The 18,514-nt window shown below is 52.7% G+C and overlaps 3 protein-coding genes across 12 annotated transcripts in view; 1 reads left to right on the top strand and 2 right to left on the bottom strand.

Moving 5' to 3' along the window:
- Positions 1-137: 137 nt before the first annotated feature.
- On the bottom strand, positions 138-9,245 carry MBD6 (methyl-CpG binding domain protein 6). 7 transcript variants are annotated; one of them, XR_005719678.1, is made up of 15 exons: positions 7,184-7,426; positions 6,099-6,162; positions 5,783-5,919; positions 5,385-5,487; positions 5,107-5,269; positions 3,836-4,888; positions 2,999-3,660; positions 2,565-2,718; positions 2,213-2,382; positions 1,679-2,092; positions 1,528-1,580; positions 1,258-1,321; positions 940-1,109; positions 613-676; positions 138-352 (listed from the first exon to the last, which is right to left on the bottom strand). XR_005719678.1 is itself a non-coding variant. In XM_040233053.1 (13 exons), the coding sequence occupies exons 3-13, from the start codon at positions 5,893-5,895 to the stop codon at positions 1,035-1,037; spliced, it is 3,024 nt and encodes a 1,007-aa protein (XP_040088987.1). In that variant the 5' UTR covers positions 5,896-5,919; positions 6,099-6,162; positions 9,164-9,245; the 3' UTR covers positions 138-1,034. The 7 variants fall into 7 exon arrangements, 3 of the variants coding, with proteins under 3 accessions (XP_040088987.1, XP_040088986.1, XP_040088988.1); XR_005719677.1 differs by having other exon boundaries at positions 613-1,109; XR_005719676.1 differs by having other exon boundaries at positions 138-676.
- A 114-nt stretch (positions 9,246-9,359) lies between these two features.
- DDIT3 (DNA damage inducible transcript 3) lies at positions 9,360-13,411 on the top strand. The gene is made up of 4 exons (XM_040233065.1): positions 9,360-9,486; positions 11,822-11,869; positions 12,579-12,731; positions 12,824-13,411. The coding sequence occupies exons 3-4, from the start codon at positions 12,597-12,599 to the stop codon at positions 13,190-13,192; spliced, it is 504 nt and encodes a 167-aa protein (XP_040088999.1). The 5' UTR covers positions 9,360-9,486; positions 11,822-11,869; positions 12,579-12,596; the 3' UTR covers positions 13,193-13,411.
- The window catches only part of MARS1 (methionyl-tRNA synthetase 1), a 27,741-nt gene continuing 22,572 nt past the window's right edge, over positions 13,346-18,514 (bottom strand). For 2 of the 4 annotated variants that reach the window (XM_040233055.1, XM_040233058.1), the window contains exons 12-22: positions 17,506-17,676; positions 17,243-17,338; positions 16,769-16,886; positions 16,201-16,414; positions 15,353-15,484; positions 15,141-15,245; positions 14,863-15,049; positions 13,961-14,032; positions 13,825-13,848; positions 13,662-13,733; positions 13,346-13,565 (exon numbers count right to left, since the gene is read on the bottom strand). In XM_040233055.1, coding sequence (XP_040088989.1) covers positions 13,419-13,565; positions 13,662-13,733; positions 13,825-13,848; positions 13,961-14,032; positions 14,863-15,049; positions 15,141-15,245; positions 15,353-15,484; positions 16,201-16,414; positions 16,769-16,886; positions 17,243-17,338; positions 17,506-17,676 — 1,338 coding nt within the window. In that variant the 3' untranslated portion in view covers positions 13,346-13,418. Of the gene's footprint in view, positions 13,566-13,661; positions 14,033-14,862; positions 15,050-15,140; positions 15,246-15,352; positions 15,485-16,200; positions 16,415-16,768; positions 16,887-17,242; positions 17,339-17,505; positions 17,677-18,514 lie in introns of all 4 variants that reach the window. The other 2 variants (XM_040233056.1, XR_005719680.1) reach the window with 2 other exon arrangements.

Genomic DNA, 18,514 nt, shown 5'->3' with positions numbered 1-18,514 from the left:
CTGGGGAAGAGGCAGCACTGAAAGAGACATACACAGTGTAACAGACAGTCTAAGCACTCTCTACCACAGAAGTAGGATTTAAATTATAATCTGTTCTTACAAAAGAACTAAGGAAAAAATGAGGACAGAGTCAGAGCCAGAGTTTCAAAATATTCTCATCTGTTAAATTAAGAGTGTCTCCCATAGAAAAGCAGTGGAGGCCCCACAGGGCAAGTACAAAACAGAATTAAAACTCCCAAGGGTCTTGTCTTTACAAAAGAAAAGGCAGGAGGCAGCCCCTGGACAGCTGGTCATGCTGGCCGCTCCGGTTGGACCATGTTGCATAATCCTCAGTCGCATCGTCACAACGTCTCTGAGCGTTTTGATGGGGGAGAAGGGGCAGTGTAGTGTGTATGGGAGGAGACACCCAGAGGGCTCTCTTTGCCCCCTTACCCCCTCTTCATATCCCAGAGGAAAGTGGAGGGAAGCTGGCTACACCTTGAAATGAGGCTATGTGTTTCAAACCTGGGGACAGGGTAAGAGGGGGAATCTGTGCTTTGAGCAACCTGAGCCAGAGGCAGAGGGGTGTTGGCAGGGGTGAGGGGAGGACGCATGATGCTTATTGCTTTGTACCTTTCATTGGGAAGGAGGGCAGCAGCCAACAGTAGCTCACAGGTTTGTAAACTGAGCCTGCTGGCTTCAAGAAGGGAGGCAATGAAGTCGAATTAAATATAAAAGAGTCATTTGTGCAAAAATAACTTAAACAAATAAAAGACCTGGGGGAAGGGGTTTTCCCCTTAGCCTGGTGGGGAGAGGGCCATATACCACCCCCCCAGGCCTTTTCAGTGACATGGCTTTGGGGGGGAGGGGGTGAGCTTCCCTACCCCCTGCAATGGCTCAGGATGGGACTGTGGGGGAAGGGGTTGCATTTGTGCTCTGAGTGGGGAGTAGTGCCCCCACCCTCTGTCCACAGGTGCAGGTGGCTGGCAGGGGCTCCCAAGGCTCAGCACTCAGCTCTCCCCAGTCAGGGTCAGATCCAGCTCCAGGTATGGCTGCTATGGGGCCAGTTTCCTCCTCTTGTTTTTGGCAGGACGGCCAGGGCGGGCCCGGGGAGGCAGAGGGACAGCCGCCTATACAAGAGGGGAAGTTGAAAGAAGTGATCAAACAGCTGGGTATCAGGAAGTCCTTTATTTTCTCCCCACTCCCACTAACCTTCTTCTCCTCCTGCCTCATCCCTTATATGCACTCCCACCCACCGACGCAGTGACGCACACTTACGCGGGTTGTGGGGCTGGGGTCCAAGGTAATGTCCTGGCGGGAGCTGTTGCTGTTCCGGGTTGGGCTGCAATAAGGGCACAGGTGGATCAGGAGCACATCCCTGAGCGCCAGGGGATTTTCAGAGTTTGGGTGGGAAACTTTCTACATGTGGACAGTATAGGCATAGTATCCTTATTCATATTCAAGTAAGTACTGCCTTTTCGAAAGCCAAATCACTCTTAACTGTTGCTATACATCCAACAAGAAGCCGGAAAAGGCCAGTATACTCACTTGTATTTTCTCCTGCGGCCACGACGAGACTTTCTGACTACCCCTGGGGATACCTGAGAAAAGATGGACTGTGTGTAGGAAAAGACACCTTGGCCTCAACCTTTCCTCAGGGCCTTTGTACCCAGATAACCATTACTTAATCCACACTCACCTTAAGGTCCTCAGAATGGGGCCCAGGAGGGGATGGATCCTTGGGCTCAGCACCCCCTTCAGCCAGCTCCCCATTATGCTGCCAGTGGTGGGTCCTTCTTGGGGACCGTTCCATTTGTCCATTGAAGCCACCACGTGCCCCCCACTTGAGGGCCAGTCGGCCAGGCTCCCGCCGGCTGCCAGGCTTTCGTCCCCGGCCTGGCCTGGCCTCACCATTAATGCCCCTAAGTCCCCCTCCTCCCCTCCGGCCCCGTTTCCCTGACCCCCTCCCAGTGAGCAGCTCAGGGACTGGGGGATCAGGAGAACTGTGGGGTGGGGCTAAGGCACTGAGGGGAGGCCGGGCAGGCTCCGGTTCAAGGGCTGAGGTGGGGCTCTCAGGGGGCAGACAGGGGGCTTCTGGCTGCTCTGGAGGGATCTGCAGACAAAACAGATCTCTGTCAGTTTCAATGCACTTCCAGCTACTTTAACTTGAAATGTCTGTATTTCCAGTTTGGGGAAAAAATTTTCTCCCTAACACACACACCCATCCCCTCACCTGGAGACTCTGTAGCAGGCAGGCTAGGGGACTAGAAGCCTCTGAGAGGGGTGGAGGAGCTCCCCCCCCAGGGAGGAGCTGCAGCCCCAGCTGGCCAGAGAGAAGAGGGCCGGGAGGCTGCAACAGACTGGGGAGGGTTCCAGGGCTGCTGGTCAGCGAGGACAGGTCACCTGTTAAGGAAGTGTAAAGTCAAGGGTCTCCCTGGGCAAACCAATTAGGCTGAGCAGACCCTATTCTTTTAGGCTTGACTCAGTGATCACAGACTTTCTTCCCTAATTGATCTAGTCTCTACTCCCAATTTTTCTGCTTCCTTTCTTCTCTCCCACACCACAGAGTCTTCCCTCAGACTCACCCAGCAGGCTGGCACTCAGCAGAGGGCTAAGGAGTTGAGGGGGTCTCCCTGAGTTGGAGGGGGCCTTGCCCAGAGAGGAGGCCCCCGGGTCAGTAGTTGCCGTGGTGACACTGGAGGTAGGTGGTCCAGGTTGGGGGGCGCTCAGGACACAGGGCTAAGAAGAAAATATAGCTGTAACATCTACATGTGTAAAGTATTTAATAAGTTTATAGTACTTTTCACGTATAAATTTCACTGAAGCCCCACTGAAGTAGGCCATGCTTATTAAATACAGACCCAATTCTTACAGTCCATCCTACCCCCAGCTAAGAACTAAGCCCTCCTCAAAGGCCCTAAGGAAGAGCTCAGACATGAAACTGAAAGCCTTTGATTCCCAGCTCCCATCTCTGATTCTATCTCTTGTTCTGTCCCACCCACTCACCCCCTATCCTCACCTGGGGGGGTGTCCCCGAGGGGGGATCCAGGCTGGCAGCCAGCAGCGCAGAATTTAAAGCTATGAGGGTGGGGGGAGCTGAAAGTGGGGGGAACAGCAGGGGGGGCAGGTCTCCCAAACCTGAAAATGTCTCCCCACTTGGACCCCCGGCTCCCTCTGCAGATCCCTCACCATCCCCAGCTGTGGGGCCCAGGGCCAACAAGGGCAGGAAAGAGGCAAGGAGGTTGCTAGGAGGTGCAGAAGGGGGTGGAAGAAGGTCTGAGGCGGGTGGTGGAAGCAGGGAAGCCACCAAAAGTGAAGGCCCTTCGGGCTCACCTGGGGCTAGGGGAGGGCCAGGTCCCCCTGGTTGGGGGAGCAGGGGCTCAGGGGGAGGTTGTCCCCCTCCCCCAGCCAGCACGCCAAATAAACTGTGGCTAAGCAATGGAGAAGGTGGAGGTTGTCCCAGACTCAGAGGGAGGGGCAAGGTCCCTAGCATCCCCGGGAAGCCGGCTCCACTCAGCGCCAGGCCCTGCTCGGGGCTGGGGAAAGGGAAAGCCTCCCCACCAGCCAGGGGAGGCAGAGGGCCGGCTGGGCCGGCCCCCATCCCAAGCGCTTCAGATGGGCTTTGAAGCACAGGGCTGGGGACTAGGGGGGCTTTGGAGGCAGCTGGTGGGGCAGGGGCACCTGCAAAGAAAAAAAGAGGTTCAGCTCTAGAGAGACCCTTTCTCCCAGTATCTAAAGAATCCAAACTCCCTGCCCCCCAACCCAGAAAACCACTACAGAGCTCTCTTAAGTTCTCCCTTCAATGTCTTGGCGATCTCTTTGTACCCAAAGGAAGGGCTCTGGTGCACTCACGTACCTGGCACACTGCCGAGGCTGCCACTGGTGGTCCCAGGGAGGGCAGGTGGGATGGGGTGCGTGGGCTGAGGAGAGCTCCCTGAGGAGAGGGTGGGGGGAGGAGGAAGGTGTGCATCTGACCCCAAAAGGTTAAAGCTTCCATCAGAGTGGGAAGGGCCAGGGGTGGGGAGTCCCAGCAGGGACAGCACAGAAGGGAGAATCGGTTGGGATGGCTCCGGCAGAGGAAAAGATTGGGGGGTGGGAGCAGGGGCCCGAGGACGGCTCCGCCTAGGGGCTTGAGGGCCCCCCCCTTCTAGCAATCGCAACACAGTCGGGGGTCGGCGGGGACGACGCTGAGAGGGACGGGGCAATGAGGAGTGGGAAGCTGAGGGCGCCTGGGCACGGGGCCTTCGGCCCTGTAAAGTGCTGGGAGGCGGGAGTTGGGGGTGCTGTGCCTTGGCCGCTGCAGAGAGTAGGCTGCTAGCAAGAAAGGGAGGTGCCCCGGGCCCCTCCACCGTGGGGGCCCCTCCCAGGGGCCCCAGGACCAGGGGCAGGTGCATAGTGGCTGAAGACACTGGTGGCTGAGTGGCAGGACCAGAGGGGCCAGGGGGACCAGGGAGATTATTGCTTGGGGGCAGGGGAGGGGGTGTTAAGGCATCACTACAATGGAAAAGAGGAGGGTCTGAAGGTGGTGAGGAGGAAGCATGGGGGGCTGGAGGAGAGCCCAGGTCAGGGGGCACCAGGCTGGATCGGAGAGCAGCTCCCCAGCTATATGAGGGGGCGTTGAGGCTGATAGCAGGTGGAGGAGGTGCAGCTGGGGAGGGGGCATTCCCCCGTGGGAGGAAACAAGGGCTGCTGCTGCCTCCAGAGGGGACAGGATCAGGAAGCCTTGGCTGTGGGAAGAGCCCCCCAGGGCCTGCTAGAGGGGGGAAAGCCTGTGGAACTGAGGGTGGTTCTGGGGGAAGGGAGCCAGGACCCCCATTGAGTGGAGTTGTAGGAGGGACTCGACAAGGAGGGCGGGCAGAGGGAGGCCCTGGGGACACAGTGTGGAACATTTGGGGGCTTGCTCCCTCTCCTGCAATAAATGAGAAACAAAGCATCAACCTGTGGCTCCCCTTCCAAGAATTTTGTCTTTTCCATCCCTTCCCCCCCAAACTCCCAGCTTCCCTGTGCCCTCCTCTCACCAAGCAGTTCCCCACTCTACCCTTCTTGCTCTCTCTCACAGAGCTCCTCCCACCACCCCTCTTCCAGACCCTTAAGTTTTCCTGTCTCTGTAAAGTGGAGAACACTCACCAGGAGAAGAGTGTGAGCAGGTGGTCTCCATGCTGCGGTACAGAGTTGCCATGGCAACAGCTTTCCGCCGGTGGTTGCACAGCTTGGTCATGTCCTCCTCTGATGCTGGCCCCACCCCAGCCCCACCCGGGGTCACCGGGGCCAAAGGGTCAAAGTTGAAAACCTGTAAGATGGAAGGCACAGACAAGGACCCTGAGAGAGCAGAATCTGAGAAAGAGCTACCTTGGTCAGTGACCGGCATTAAGTCTCTCTGACAATCTCACCCTCACCACTCTGACCTTGGGGACGTTGAGTGGACACTCCAGACCGCACTTGCAGGTCCCATCGCTGAGGAGGTAGCTCCGGGTTTGCTCCAAGGAAGACAGCTCTGTGCCACTTGGACTGGGAGAGGATAGGGTAAGAGTGTGAGGTTAGATAACACTGAACTGGAAGACACTCTGAAAGAACCTTCAAAGGTTCAAAGACCTTCCTAGGAAGGGCAGAGAATAAGGAAAAGATGGAGAGAACAAGTGCACAGGACCAGAGGCACAGAGAGCAAAAAAGCTGAGGAAGGAAGAGGAACAGAGAGCAACAGGGCACCAGCGATCTGAGGTTAGAAAGGAAGGAATAGAAGAGAGAAAACTCAGGCAACTGAAGGGCCTGGGGATAGAAACTGGGGAACTCTGGGGAGCCACACCTGATATAGAGCACAGCACCCTCTCGAACACAGCGCTGCCAGCCGATGGGGACAGATGTGGCCACAGGGCCCCCAGCTCTGTCTGCTCCACTGCTCTCATTGCCCCCATTCATTGTGTGTAATCAGCTCCCACGTGCCTGATAACACAGACATTCATGTGGCATTAGCAGGATTAAACTGGGCTGGGTACCTGAGGGAGTATTCCCGCAAGGCAAAGGTTGTGGGGAGACTCAAGAGAAGTCGGGAGCAAAGGGAAACCCTCAGAGAGCCGGGGGTGAGAATGAGGAGGAACCTTCTGCCAGCCCACCATGGCTACCTGAACATGTCTGCAAACATTGTGGGGTCCAGTCTAAAGCCGGGGCCGCCGGCTTAGCCCACACCTGCAACACAGGAGAGAGAAAGGACAGTCAGGAATCTGCCCAACCTACTAGAGCACCACAGACCAGGACACTCAAGGGAAAGATCCTTAGTAACAGGAGGTAAGCACCCAGAAAGATCCCAGGGATTTGGTGGCTGAGCCCACAACCATCCTCTCCACGTTCAGTCCCTAGGGACCAGAGGGTCAAAGCCACAACTCTCAGGGACTGGGGAATCACAGCCCAATCCGTAGACATATAAAGGGCGAGGCCCCCTCATCCCACCAAGGGCAGAAACCTTCAGCCAGGAGTGCGGATTAATTCCCATAATCTCTAGGAAGTTTCCCAGAAAGGCTGGCCCCTGCTGTTCCCTCGCCCTCAGGAAGATATATAAAAAGTATGGACTGCCCCGCAGATCACCAGGCAATTGCCCAACTGCTCGCTGGGGTGGTACCAGCATAACTCCCCCCATGGCCTGGCTACACTAGACAATCACTGATCTAGTTCACTTGGGTCTTAAGAAACACTGGAATCACAGTTCTGTCTTCTCCCACTATTCTCAGAAGCTCCGGATTTCCCCCAAGCGTAAGGCAAGAAGAATCAGCACCTCCTGTCCCACTGGCTTCAGTTTAGCTCCAAGAGGGATTCTCCTCTGATACATATGGGGACGCCCCACAAACCTGCAAGTATTCTCTCCAAACCCACCATCGCTCCCACCCCACACTGGCGGCTTCTAAACTTTCCCTCTCATAACAAGGCGCCCTGTCACCCAGCCTGCTTCCCTCAGCTTGGGGAGGAGGGGAAGGCGCACGAAGTAGGAAGGAACTTGGGGAGAGGGCGGGCGGAGGGTGGGCGAAGCACTGAGGGGAGGGAGGTGAAGAAGGCAAAAGTCAAGCAGTGAGAGAGAGAAACGGTGGGAGCAGGTGAGGGCGGGGGAGTGGGGATGGGGCCAGGGAAAGGGGCCAAGAGGACGCGGAGGGGGCAGAGGGTAGGGACAGGAGGGGAGGGGGAGGGGCGAGGTGGGGGGGCCGGGCCCTGCACTCACCGCGGCCCATGGTTCGGCCGGCCCCGCCCTGCGCAGTCGCGGCCCAGAGGGTGAGTGGGAGGGAGTGGGAGGAGGGTCGGTGGAGCCCGAGCCTCCGGTACAGCCCCGGCCGGTCCTAGCAGGAAGCGCCGCCGCCGCTGCCGCGGATCACCGAGCGGCCTCCCGCGCATGCGCCATGGGGGCCAGGGGCAGCCCTGGGGATTCCGTTCCCAGAAGGCACCGCGCAGGCTGCTACCGCCGCCGCCGTCGCTGCCGCCGCCGCCGCCGCCACCGCCGCCGCCGCTGCCCGGACGGGAGAGGGGCGGGGCCGGGCCCCCGCCCAGCGGACAACGACGAGCCAACAGGAGGGGCCGCAGTGCGCATGCGGGAGCGCGCCTACCCCTCCCCCACCCCCCCATTAATCCCCAAGAGAACAAACACCCCACGCGGGGGCCACCCCCCCTCCCTCCGCGGAAGGATCCGAGCCTCTTCCCAGGCCACTGGTGGCCAATCCCAGCCCTCCCCGGGGAGGGGCCCCTTCCAAAGCCACAATCTGTTCGGGGAGCCAGGAATGCCAGGTCCGGGAGGAGCCGGCCCCGAAAGATGAAAGTCGCGACTTGCCCTGCCCCGCCCCAAAGGCTTCCCGGGTAGTGTGCTGGGACTTGACCCGCCTCCCCAGGTCAACATGTCAAAACACGACCCCGGCCTGTCAAGTCACATGACCTCTGTCTGTCACTGACAACCTGGTCATGTCTTTGGGCCAGGAGAGACCATCTGGTCCAAGCCACCCCCACCCCCATTTACAGGAGAAATGGAGCTCCGGAGCAGTGGTGCAGGCCTGACCAAGGACCTGTCACCGGTCACACCGCCGCCTATACTTGCCATCCAGCCACAACTATAGCCTTGTGACAGTTTCTTAAGACAAACTCTGGCTGCCCCCATGAGGATATGACAGGATATGTAACAGGCCACCACATGGCCTCCGTTTTGTACCTAATGGCACTTGAAATATAGTTTGCATTTTCCACCGTGCTTTTCACTTTTGTTCAAGCTGCCTCCAAGTTCATAATAACCTCACTTCCAGCAGGCGATCTTTTATTAACGAACAAGGACAGTGAAGCACGGCGACATTAGGTAACTGGCCTAGGATCCCTGGGCAAGTGAGGGACCGCTGAGGCTAGAATCAGGGTTCCTGACAACCCAGTCCCAGGCATTCTTGCGCTCACGTGCACGCAGGCAACAAGGCTCTACTGTAGCCCAAACACCTAAGGCAGGAGGCCCGAAGCCCAGCTCCTCACAGCAGGGAGTCACAGGACCTGCAGGTCTGATAACTGAAAAGGGCGGGCCTGGTCTTTGGTGAAGGGCAGCAGAGCACCACTGGGGGAAGATGATTAGACGAAACAGTGGGATCGGGGCCACCCGGCAAAGAACACGAATTCTGGCATGCCGAGGGCTCATCAGATACTTTACAAAGAAAAAAGTTAAAGGGTGCTCTTCAGAGAAGAGCTTAAAATGAGTACCACGGGGCGTCAAGCTCCTTGGCTTCTTTTGAGAGAAAACTTTAAGAAGACTCGAGAAGATGCAAACAATCCTGGTGGATGAATGCAAATTTTCAAAGGTGGGAGGTTTAAAAGACCTGGTGTCCGTTAGCAGGGAGGGGATCAGGGGCAAAGAAAATGGGAGTTTCTTTTGGTGGAGATAAAACGGAGGGTAATGTCAGATGGGCGGAACAAGAGCTCTAGAGAGAGACAATCTGCAGTGAGCCTTCACACCACAGCTTAGGGGCGACCACAGTGGATAGCCGTTGGGGCCGTTGGGTACCGGGAGCTGGCGCCCCGCCCTCTCTCCTCTCCCCCACCCCCCCTGCACCTCCCACCACCCTTGTAGTCCCCTGCGCGTGCGCGAGCAGATACCGGTTGCCAAACATTGCATCATCCCCGCCCCCCTTTCCTCCCCTCCCCCTCCAGCTCTCCCCTCCGCGCGCGCGCATGACTCACTCACCTCCTCCGCGAAGCCTCGTGACCCAAAGCCACTTCCGGGTCCAACACTAAGTCGACCCCCAAGCGGGAGGGAGCGACGGGGGCGGTGCCGCGAGGCTCCTGAGTGGCGGACGTAAGGGATGAGGTGGGGCCAACGCCGGCGTGCCGCTTCCTGATTGGTAGGCCTCTGGACCCGCCCAGAGAGGAGGGCAAGGCCCTGTTAAAAGATCTCAGCTCCGAGGATCGAGGTCAGAGGCTTGAGTCTGAGGCATAGAGTGTATCATGTTGAAGATGAGCGGGTGGCAGCGACAGAGCCAAAATCAAAGCCGGAACCTGAGGAGAGAGGCGAGTACTGATTCTCCATCTACCTTTTACCCTCCCATCCTCGCGAACACGAGTTGGCCCCTTAAAGTTAGGGCATCCGTTTTATGGGTGTAGCCCCACCCCCTCCGCAAAGAAGAGAAGTGACTGTCCCGGGGGAGGGATGAGGAGAATCCTTTATTCGAAAGTAGTGCTTACAAGAAAGATACCGCGTTCTTCACACGACCGCACCATCCTACCCCTGCCCGGAGCACAGTCCCTGATCTGTGCTGTTAGGCGACTGGGCCCCAGCTAGGAAGATTTATTCTCGCGTTGCTGACCCTAGGCCTGTTAGGCCTGTCCGGTGGGAGGCGGGGCAACAGGACACACCCCCGAAAAGCCTGCTGACCCAGTGGTTCGGGCCGTTGCCGCCGCTTTGCCACCGGCGGCCCTCCCCCTACCCTACCCCCAATCCTGTCTCGGCCTCAGCGTCTCGGGGCCAGCATAGCCACGTCAGTAGCTGGGGCTTCTGGACCTCCGCAGGACATTCTTTCCGCACCCTTGCATAGAACAGAAAATCTTGGGCCGGCACAAGTCTTCGGGAAGAGGGATGTCGATGGACAGGGAACGGAGATGAGTTTTCCTTTCCCCAAAGCCCTCTAGCCTCCTGCTCCGGAGAGCATCTTGGATCTTTTAAGTGTGGGAAGCCACTTGGGGTCTCCCAAGTGGGTTGCCCTTCCCCTGGGATTGATGCGTGCCTTTTTTCCCTTGTCCTGTCTCCCAACTACTCTCTGTGTAACCATTGCATCAGGCTAGCCCCCTGTTTGGCTCTGCAGCCCTCTGGCCTGGGGCTCCACTGCTGATGAAAGCCTTGTCCCACACACGGGAAGGCAAGAAGGGTTCCCCAGGGAGGACAGCCCTGCAGAGAAAGACTCAGGACGATATTGCATTTGCAGTCCCTAGGGGCAGCAGCTGCTGCTCTGCCTTTGAGCTTCATCCTCCTACCCCTGTGAGACATTGGGGAGAATTTATGCATTCATTCCTAATACTTAACCAGACCTGCTATGTGCCATGCAGCTTGGGGCCCAGCATTTATCCACAAACAAGAGAAAAATGTCTGCTCTCTCAGAACTTAAATTTCAGTGGGAAGAGGCATACAGTAAGCAAATATGTAAAGTGCTGTAGAAAACATTAAAGCATGGAAGGATAGAGAATGCTGAGTAGAGGTTACATTTTACACTGGGTAGTCAGGGATTCCTTCACTGAGGTGATATTTAAATGAAAGACTCATGTGGGAAGAGAGAGCTTTCCAGAAGGAATAGCAAGAGCAGAAGTCCTAAGGTGGGAGCATGTATAGTATCTTTAGGGGCGAGTTGGCTGGACTAAAGTGAGCAAGAGCTGGGGAGGTCAATGAGAAAAACAAGGCAAGGAAGGAGCAGACTGTGGAGGCCTTTTAAGCCATTTAAAGGACTTCAGCCTTTAATATGTGTGAGATTAAGTTTTAAGCAGAGGAATGACACAACCTGACTTAAGTTTTAAAAGGTTCACTTTGGCTGCTGTTGTAAATAGACTCCTGGAGGGGTTGGGTGCAGGAGCAGAAACTGAGAGACCTTCTGCAATCACCTAGGAGAGATGAGAGTAACTTAATCTAGATTAGAAAAAATGGAATTGGCGAGACGTGTTTAGATTCTGGGGTTTTGAAGAATGAGTTTAAGTTTTGCTGTTTTGCTGAATTGTGGGGTGTGAGGAGAGGAATCAAGGATGATACCAAGGTTTTTGGCTCAAGCGACTAGAGTTGCTCTATACTGAGATGGGAAAGATCTTGGTAGGAGAAGATTAGCCAAAGTTTGCCTTGGGACATATTAAGTCTCAGATGCATATTAGATATCCAGAAGGAGGTCCCAGGAGAGGTCTAGACTGAAAAAACACATTTGAAGGTGGTCAGCGTGGGAATAGAATTAGGAAAAGACCACTTGATTTGTTCCCATCCCTGTAGTCCTTATCCTGGCACATTTGAAGACTGCCTTGAATTTAGAAAAAGCTGAGTTGGCCAGGATTTTGCTATTATGTAATCAGGACTACAAATGTCAGCAACTAAAAATAAAGGAAGTCAGGCTCTTCTCTGTCCTTGGAAATGGCTACAGAGACTGATAACTATGAGAAAGGTTCTTTTTACCTCCAGCTTCCTACTGGTCCTTCCTTACTTCCCATTGATAGTTATGTCAATACCAAGGTTTTACTCTAGTTGCTTGAGCCAAAAACCTTGGTATTGACATAACTATCAATAGGAAGTAAGGAAGGACCAGTAGGAAGCTGGAGGTAAAAAGAACCTTTCTCCACCCTTCCAAAAATGTCTAATATTTATCTTTGATCCCCACAGTGTTCCAGAAGGAAGTGTATCTTCATACATCACCACACCTGAAAGCAGGTAAGTTTAACTGACCATTTCCCCAAACCAGCTCCTAAGAGTTGTTGCTTATGAAATTATGAAAACATCTAGAGAAGACAGGAGAGGGTTTGAATCTGAGCAGGTTTTTGCTGTTAGGCCACATCCATCCTCCTGGCCTGCCCTTAAAGAGGTGACCAAATCCCTATTCTTAGAACATGTCCTAATTGAAAGCTGGCTCTTGAGTGCACAGTCAGGTGAGGTCTCACCACACCTCATTCCCCACCCAAGGTTAGATGGACCCAAGGACTGTTTGCCCAGGCTCCCCCGACAGAAGGAGAAAGGAGTACAGGTGTCTAGTAACCGCCTCTGGAAACAACCAGTGGAGTTCCCCAAGGGAAGCTGAAGACTTTTACTAGGAACCCATAAGAATACATGTCCAGGTACTTGCTTCTTCAAGTGCTGGGCAAAAGCAAAAAGGGACTCTCATTCTAGGTCAGGGGTTGAGACATTTTAAAGGGCCAGACAGTAAATGTTTAAGATGTCGAGGGCCTCACAGAATAGTCTCTCTCACAGCTGTTCATCTCTGCTATTGTAGTATGAAAGCAGCTGTAAAACAACATGTGAATAAACAGCTGTGGCTGCTTCCCAATAGATTTTTATCTACCAAGACAGGCAGCAGGCCAGTGTGTAGACTGACTGGTGGAGCTTCTTTCCTCACCCCCACTATCGTGAGTATGTCCTTTTCCAGATCCTGATCCAGCCAGAGATGGCAGCTGAGTCATTGCCTTTCTCCTTTGGGGCACTGTCCAGCTGGGAGCTGGAAGCCTGGTATGAGGACCTGCAGGAGGTGCTGTCCTCAGATGAAAATCGGGGCACCTGTGTTTCACCCCCTGGAAACGAGGTGAGAATGCTAGGCCTGATGCTGGGGGAAGAGGAGGTGCTGCCCTTCCCTTCTCAACTAATTCATACCTACCCTGCCTTATCTCCTTGAAGGAAGAATCAAAAACCTTCACCACTCTTGACCCCGCCTCTCTGGCTTGGCTTACTGAGGAGCCAGGACCACCAGAGGTCACACGCACCTCCCAGAGCCCCTGCTCTCCAGAGTCCAGTCAGAGCTCCCTGGCTCAGGAGGAAGAAGAGGAAGACCAAGGAAGACCCAGAAAACGGAAACAGAGTGGCCAGTCCCCGGCCCGGGCTGGCAAGCAACGCATGAAGGAGAAAGAACAAGAAAATGAAAGGAAAGTGGCACAGCTAGCTGAAGAGAATGACCGGCTCAAACAGGAAATCGAGCGCCTGACCAGGGAAGTGGAGGCAACTCGCCGAGCTCTAATTGACCGGATGGTTAATCTGCACCAAGCATGAACAGTTGGGACCAGCACTTCCATTTCAGGCCACTTCTGACCCTTCGTGGAAGTATCTACTGACCACGTCACCAGTGCCAACGACATACCCCACCACCATCGATTCAGTAGGGTAGCTTAGGGTAGACGATAGAAAAGGGTCTCAGCATGTATATAGAGATTGTACATTTATTTATTTATTACTGTCCATATCCATTAAAGTGACTTTCTATGATAAGTTCTCACTTTCACTTTTTCTTCTTGCCTTTAGGGGTTTCCAGGGGTTTCCCCTCAGCTTGAGCCAATTGTTTCTTCAGATCCAAGAGTTTAGCCACCTCTGCAGCAATCTGGTTCTTGTCTGCCTTCTGTGCCTTCAATTCTCGGACAATGTTGCCCTGAGAGGAGAGGGGGCGGGAGAATAACAGTGAGACCAGAAAGGACCGATTTAGGATTCAGCTTTTCCAGCTTCCCATAGAGCTTCAGCCCCGCACCTGCTGGGCCACTTCCTCTGTCAGTGCTTGGATCTGCTGCGGTCCAGCTGCTGTCTTGGGGGATGCTTTTGCCTTGAGAACAACGACAGGACAGTTAGCACCTGCTACCATAAACATCCCCTGACTTCAGGTCTGATGTAAGATCACAGGGGCAAGTGATTACCTTTAAAGCCAAGGACTCTTCTAGCTAAGGCAGGAAAGAAAAACTAAGGAAGCAGGAGGGCCAAAAGAGGGATGCGGGGGGCTACTGAGGGACATGGAGGACTGTTGGTGGCTGAGGCAGGCTTTAGCTTTCTCACCTGGCCCCCACTGAAGCGCTGCTTCAGACTTGCAATCTGGTCATTTTCCAATTTTTGGAACAAGGGACTGACCTGTGAAAAATATTCCAGAATCATCCACTGATGGGATATAAATTCTTATTCAACTATAAAGAGGGCCTCTCCACCCCAGCTTCTGACATTTAGGAACTCAAGTTTCCAAAAGAAAGGTTGAGTGTACCGCTGAGCAAAATACATGCTGATTTCAGTAAAGAATCCAGAAAAAGCACCGGCATGCATTAGGATCAAAGATTACTTAAGTTATTTAATGATGCTAGGTTGATGCAAAAGCTTAGAGGAGTATGTACGTGTTTTTATCACCTTGTCTTGAGAAAGCAGCTACCCTGTATTTTCCCTACCCCCTAGGTTCTGGCACGAAGGACAGTGAGGATATATGGGCTAAAGAAAATATTGGGCTTGTAAACCAATTCTAAGGGCTTTACATCAGAAACAAGCCTAAAGTGCAGAGTGGAGGTGAGGGTGGAATGGGTTGTGAGAACGGCTATGAGAGTGTCACACCCAGAGTAAGTTCTTCCCTGAACCGCCCTCCAAAGGCTGCATGGCAAGGTAGAAATTTTGAGGGACTTCCCTAGTGGTCTAGGGGTTATGACTCCATGCTTCCAACACAGGGCATGCAGGTTCAATCCCTGGTCTGCGAAGATCCCACATGCCCTGGGACAACAAGCCCATACACAACTACTGAGCCCATGTGCCTAGAGCCAATAAGAGAAACCACAACGAGAAGCCTGCGCACAACTCGAGAGTAGCTCTGCTTGCCTCAACTGGAGAAAGCCCATGTGTGGCAACAAAGACTCAATGTAGCCAATAAATGAATAACTTAAAAAATTTTGAGAGAGGCTGGCTCTTCCAACTCTCAGACCTACCGTGCCAATCTGGTGTCCTGCTGGTAAGGTGCATAGAAAGTTTGTGGGCAGGATACTGCAGGCTGGAGGTGGGAGCTGCAGCTGGGCTTGGATGGTGGCACCAACTGTAGGCATGTAAGGCTGGAGCATGACGGAGAGCAAGGCAGCTATATTCACGGCCAAGCCTGTCACTGTCCCTGCCCGCTGCCTGGGGAAGAAAAATTACTAGTCTGGACCTCCAAGAGGACACATCCAACCAGTCACTTTATTTATGTAGCCAACCCTACCTTCTCACCCACCTGTCAGCTTCGCTGCCTTTAATCCCCTTCCAGGGCTCGTTCACCTGAATGTACTGGTTGCCATGGCGAGAGATGGTGAGGATGCTACGTAAGGCATCCCGGATCCTGGGAAGGAAGGATGCAGGCCAAGGTGTAAGGTCCTAGGGGCACCAGTATGGGGTTGTCAACATGCCAGCAGATCACGGAGTTGAGACCGAGGTGTAGATACTTACCGAACCTTCTCTAGCAGCTGGTGGTAGTGCTGGAGCTCCAGGGTGACATGGGTCAGCAGGCGCTGATCATCAGAGGTGAGCACCATCTCAGGCACAAAACCACCAAAAAACTTGGACACAAACATCCCAGCTCTGGATGGGGGAAGGGGAGGAGGAGGGAGAGAAAAGAGTTACTGCCCAGTCTCCTTACAGAAAATTGGACACGGTTTTCATAATTTTACATTTTCTCAGAACTGAAACCACCTGGCTGCCTCAAGCTGGAAAGCAGAAGTTAATTCCTTATTTTTTCTCTCCCCTAAGAAAATGTCTGCACATGACAGACATACTTTACATACAGATATTCCTCATATAAAGGAAACTGATATCCCTCATATAAGGTTTTCAGTAACCATTTGTTTTTCAGAAGTCAGTAACTTGAAATGATCAAGCTGAAATATATACATTAACTGATATCAAACAAATATATCCTCTAGCAGAGACTACCTACCTGATCATTGTGGTTTAATAACCAAATCTGAAAGTGTGGGTAGCCACAGAGATTATTTCTTTAGATTGCAAAATAGCTGAGATAGGAACCAATAATGGAAAGCGAGACTGAAGTGATAAAACTCCAATCTCCTACCCCTGTGCTAAAAAAACCCTTTTTTTCAGTCAAACTTTTCAGTGGCCTGCGAGTGAACTTGCACTAGGAAAGGACACACTTCCAATAACATAAAATAGTTAGCAAAAATTCACTTTGTGATGAACTCTGCTAAATCACATCTCTACAACTAACTTCCCCTCTTACAAGCCTCCCCCCGCCCCCACCCCCAGCTATCTGCTGCCTCTCACCCCTCACCAGATCCCACCTGTTGATGAAGTTGCCCAGGTTGTTAAGCAGCTCGGAATTATTCTTGAACAACATGTCTGTCCAGGAGAAGGCACTGTCCTGCCCCTCAGGCCGAATGTACAGCAGATAGAAGCGCCAGATGTCAGCAGGGATTCCTGTGTCCTGGGCCATGTCCCCAAACACTCCCACACCCCGGCTCTTAGAGAATTTCCCATCCTCGTAATTCAGATATTCTGGACAGAGAAGGAGAATGCCAACCATCTGTTCAAATCATGTCCTTCCTCCCTGACCCACTAACACTTCTTTCCTCAACCTCAGCTCTAGAGTAGCTGGCCTTCATAGAACTTGGAAGATCTTTCCTCTCCAATGTGATCTTTTCCCCTTTACTTCCACCCATTACAAAATTTAGCTCTGAACTTCTGCTCTCTTCAGGTCCTTCCTTTTCCTGGGTTGAGCGTCCATGTTCTGTTTCCGATTTCACCTCAACTCCTAACTCAAGACCTAGCACCTCTCCAGGAACTTCTTCCAAGTGCTGCCTTGGTCCTCACTCCCTAGGAACACCCTCCATCTTCAGTCTCCCAGGGTACCTGTAGCAATGAGGTGGCTGACCAAGGTGTAGTTGTCCTCAGCTCCTAGGGCTGAAGAAGGAAAGACTATGCCATGGAAGGGAACATTGTCCTTGGCCATGAACTGATACAGGTTCACCTATGAAATATAGTTGGGAGACAGCTCCTGAGAGACTCCAAAGGCCTAAGAACGATCAGGTACCCAATCCGAATCGCCCCGCTACACATTCACCCTTCCGACAGGCAGTGGGTACATGTGTGCACGCTCAGCTGTGTCCAACTCTGTGACCCCAGGGATTACAGCCTGCCAGGCTCCCCGTCTATAGGATTTTCCAGGCAAGAATACTGGAATGCGTTACTCTATTCTCCGCCAGGGGATCTTCCCAGCCTAGGGATCAGACCCAGATCTCCTCCATCTCCTTCACTGGCAGGAGAATTCTTCACCACTGTGCCACCTGGGAAGCCCCATGGACAGGCTAACTAAGAACTACTCACTTGTTCTGGGTTCTTCCACCACTTCTCCCATTGGTCTGTGTAGTTGGCTGTGATGGACAGGTAGCCAATGGTGGCATCAAACCAGACATAGAACACCTGGAGGGTCAGGAGGGAGACACGGTAGAATGCAAGCACATGGAAAACCCTGCCGACCCAGAGTCTCAGACTGAAACAAGACATAAGCCATGGTCTATTCTGCTTGCCCAGGTTTCAACCCCAAAACTGAATCATACGAGATCTGAGTAAAGTTCAGGGTTTTTTACCTTGTCCTCAAAACCTTCTAAGGGCACAGGGGTTCCCCACTTGAGGTCGCGGGTTATGCAGCGGGGCTTGAGGCCATCTCGAAGCCAAGAACGAATGATGAACCGGGCATTGGGTGTCCAGTCACTGCCAGGCAATGTCTTCTCCAACCACTCCTCCACCCGTGCTCCCAGCTGATAGCAGAGAAGCACAGAGAGCTGGTTTATGACAGCTGCATGTGTGGTCAGCATAAGGATAAATACATACAAGCTTTTTGGAGTCATTTATTGATATATAATTAAAATTAAGGATTCATGACTGCCACAGCAATTCTACTTGAGACTTTTTTCAACAGAAATTTTCACAAAAGTGTGTATAGATGTATTTATAAGAGAACTGCACCACTCATCACACCAAAAATTAAAACTAATTCACTTGGTTCAGTAGAATTTAAAGAACTATGGTATATCAACCAATGAAATACTTACTAAGGCTTTTAAAAAGTATGTAAAGATCTCAGAAATACATTAACTAAAGCAAACTTCAAAATAGTAATATAAGATGTAATCCTATCATTATAAAAATAATAGTAATGCACAGATTAACATAATCCCCCAAAAGTATATATCTTAGTACTTTATTCTCACAGAAGATTAGAGGGAACATCCACTTTTACACCATCTATTTCATTCTGAAATTTTAAAAACAAGTGTTTATCACTTTTGTAAGCAGAAAAACAAAGATAAATCTTTCATAAGGAATGGTTCACACGATTCATCCACAGAAACACCACAGCACTAGAAGCCTAACAACACACTGTACTGGTGAGGCTGGAGCAAACCGGTGCACACTCCATTGGGAGGAAGGTAAAAGCGAACAATACCTACTAGAAAAAGCAGGCCATAAACCACATATGCCTTTATTCTGGACACAGCAAGTGATCCCTTAAGGAGTGTATCCTGAAGACAGACTTCCCACAATACAAAAATACATATGCACAAGCTTATTCACTGCAATGGTATTTTTAACTGC

Source organism: Oryx dammah, unplaced genomic scaffold (genome assembly GCF_014754425.2).
Source record: "Oryx dammah isolate SB20612 unplaced genomic scaffold, SCBI_Odam_1.1 HiC_scaffold_29, whole genome shotgun sequence".
NCBI lineage: Eukaryota > Metazoa > Chordata > Mammalia > Artiodactyla > Bovidae > Oryx > Oryx dammah.
Note: the sequence above shows the minus strand (reverse complement) of the source record. Positions and strands in the feature narration are given on the sequence as shown.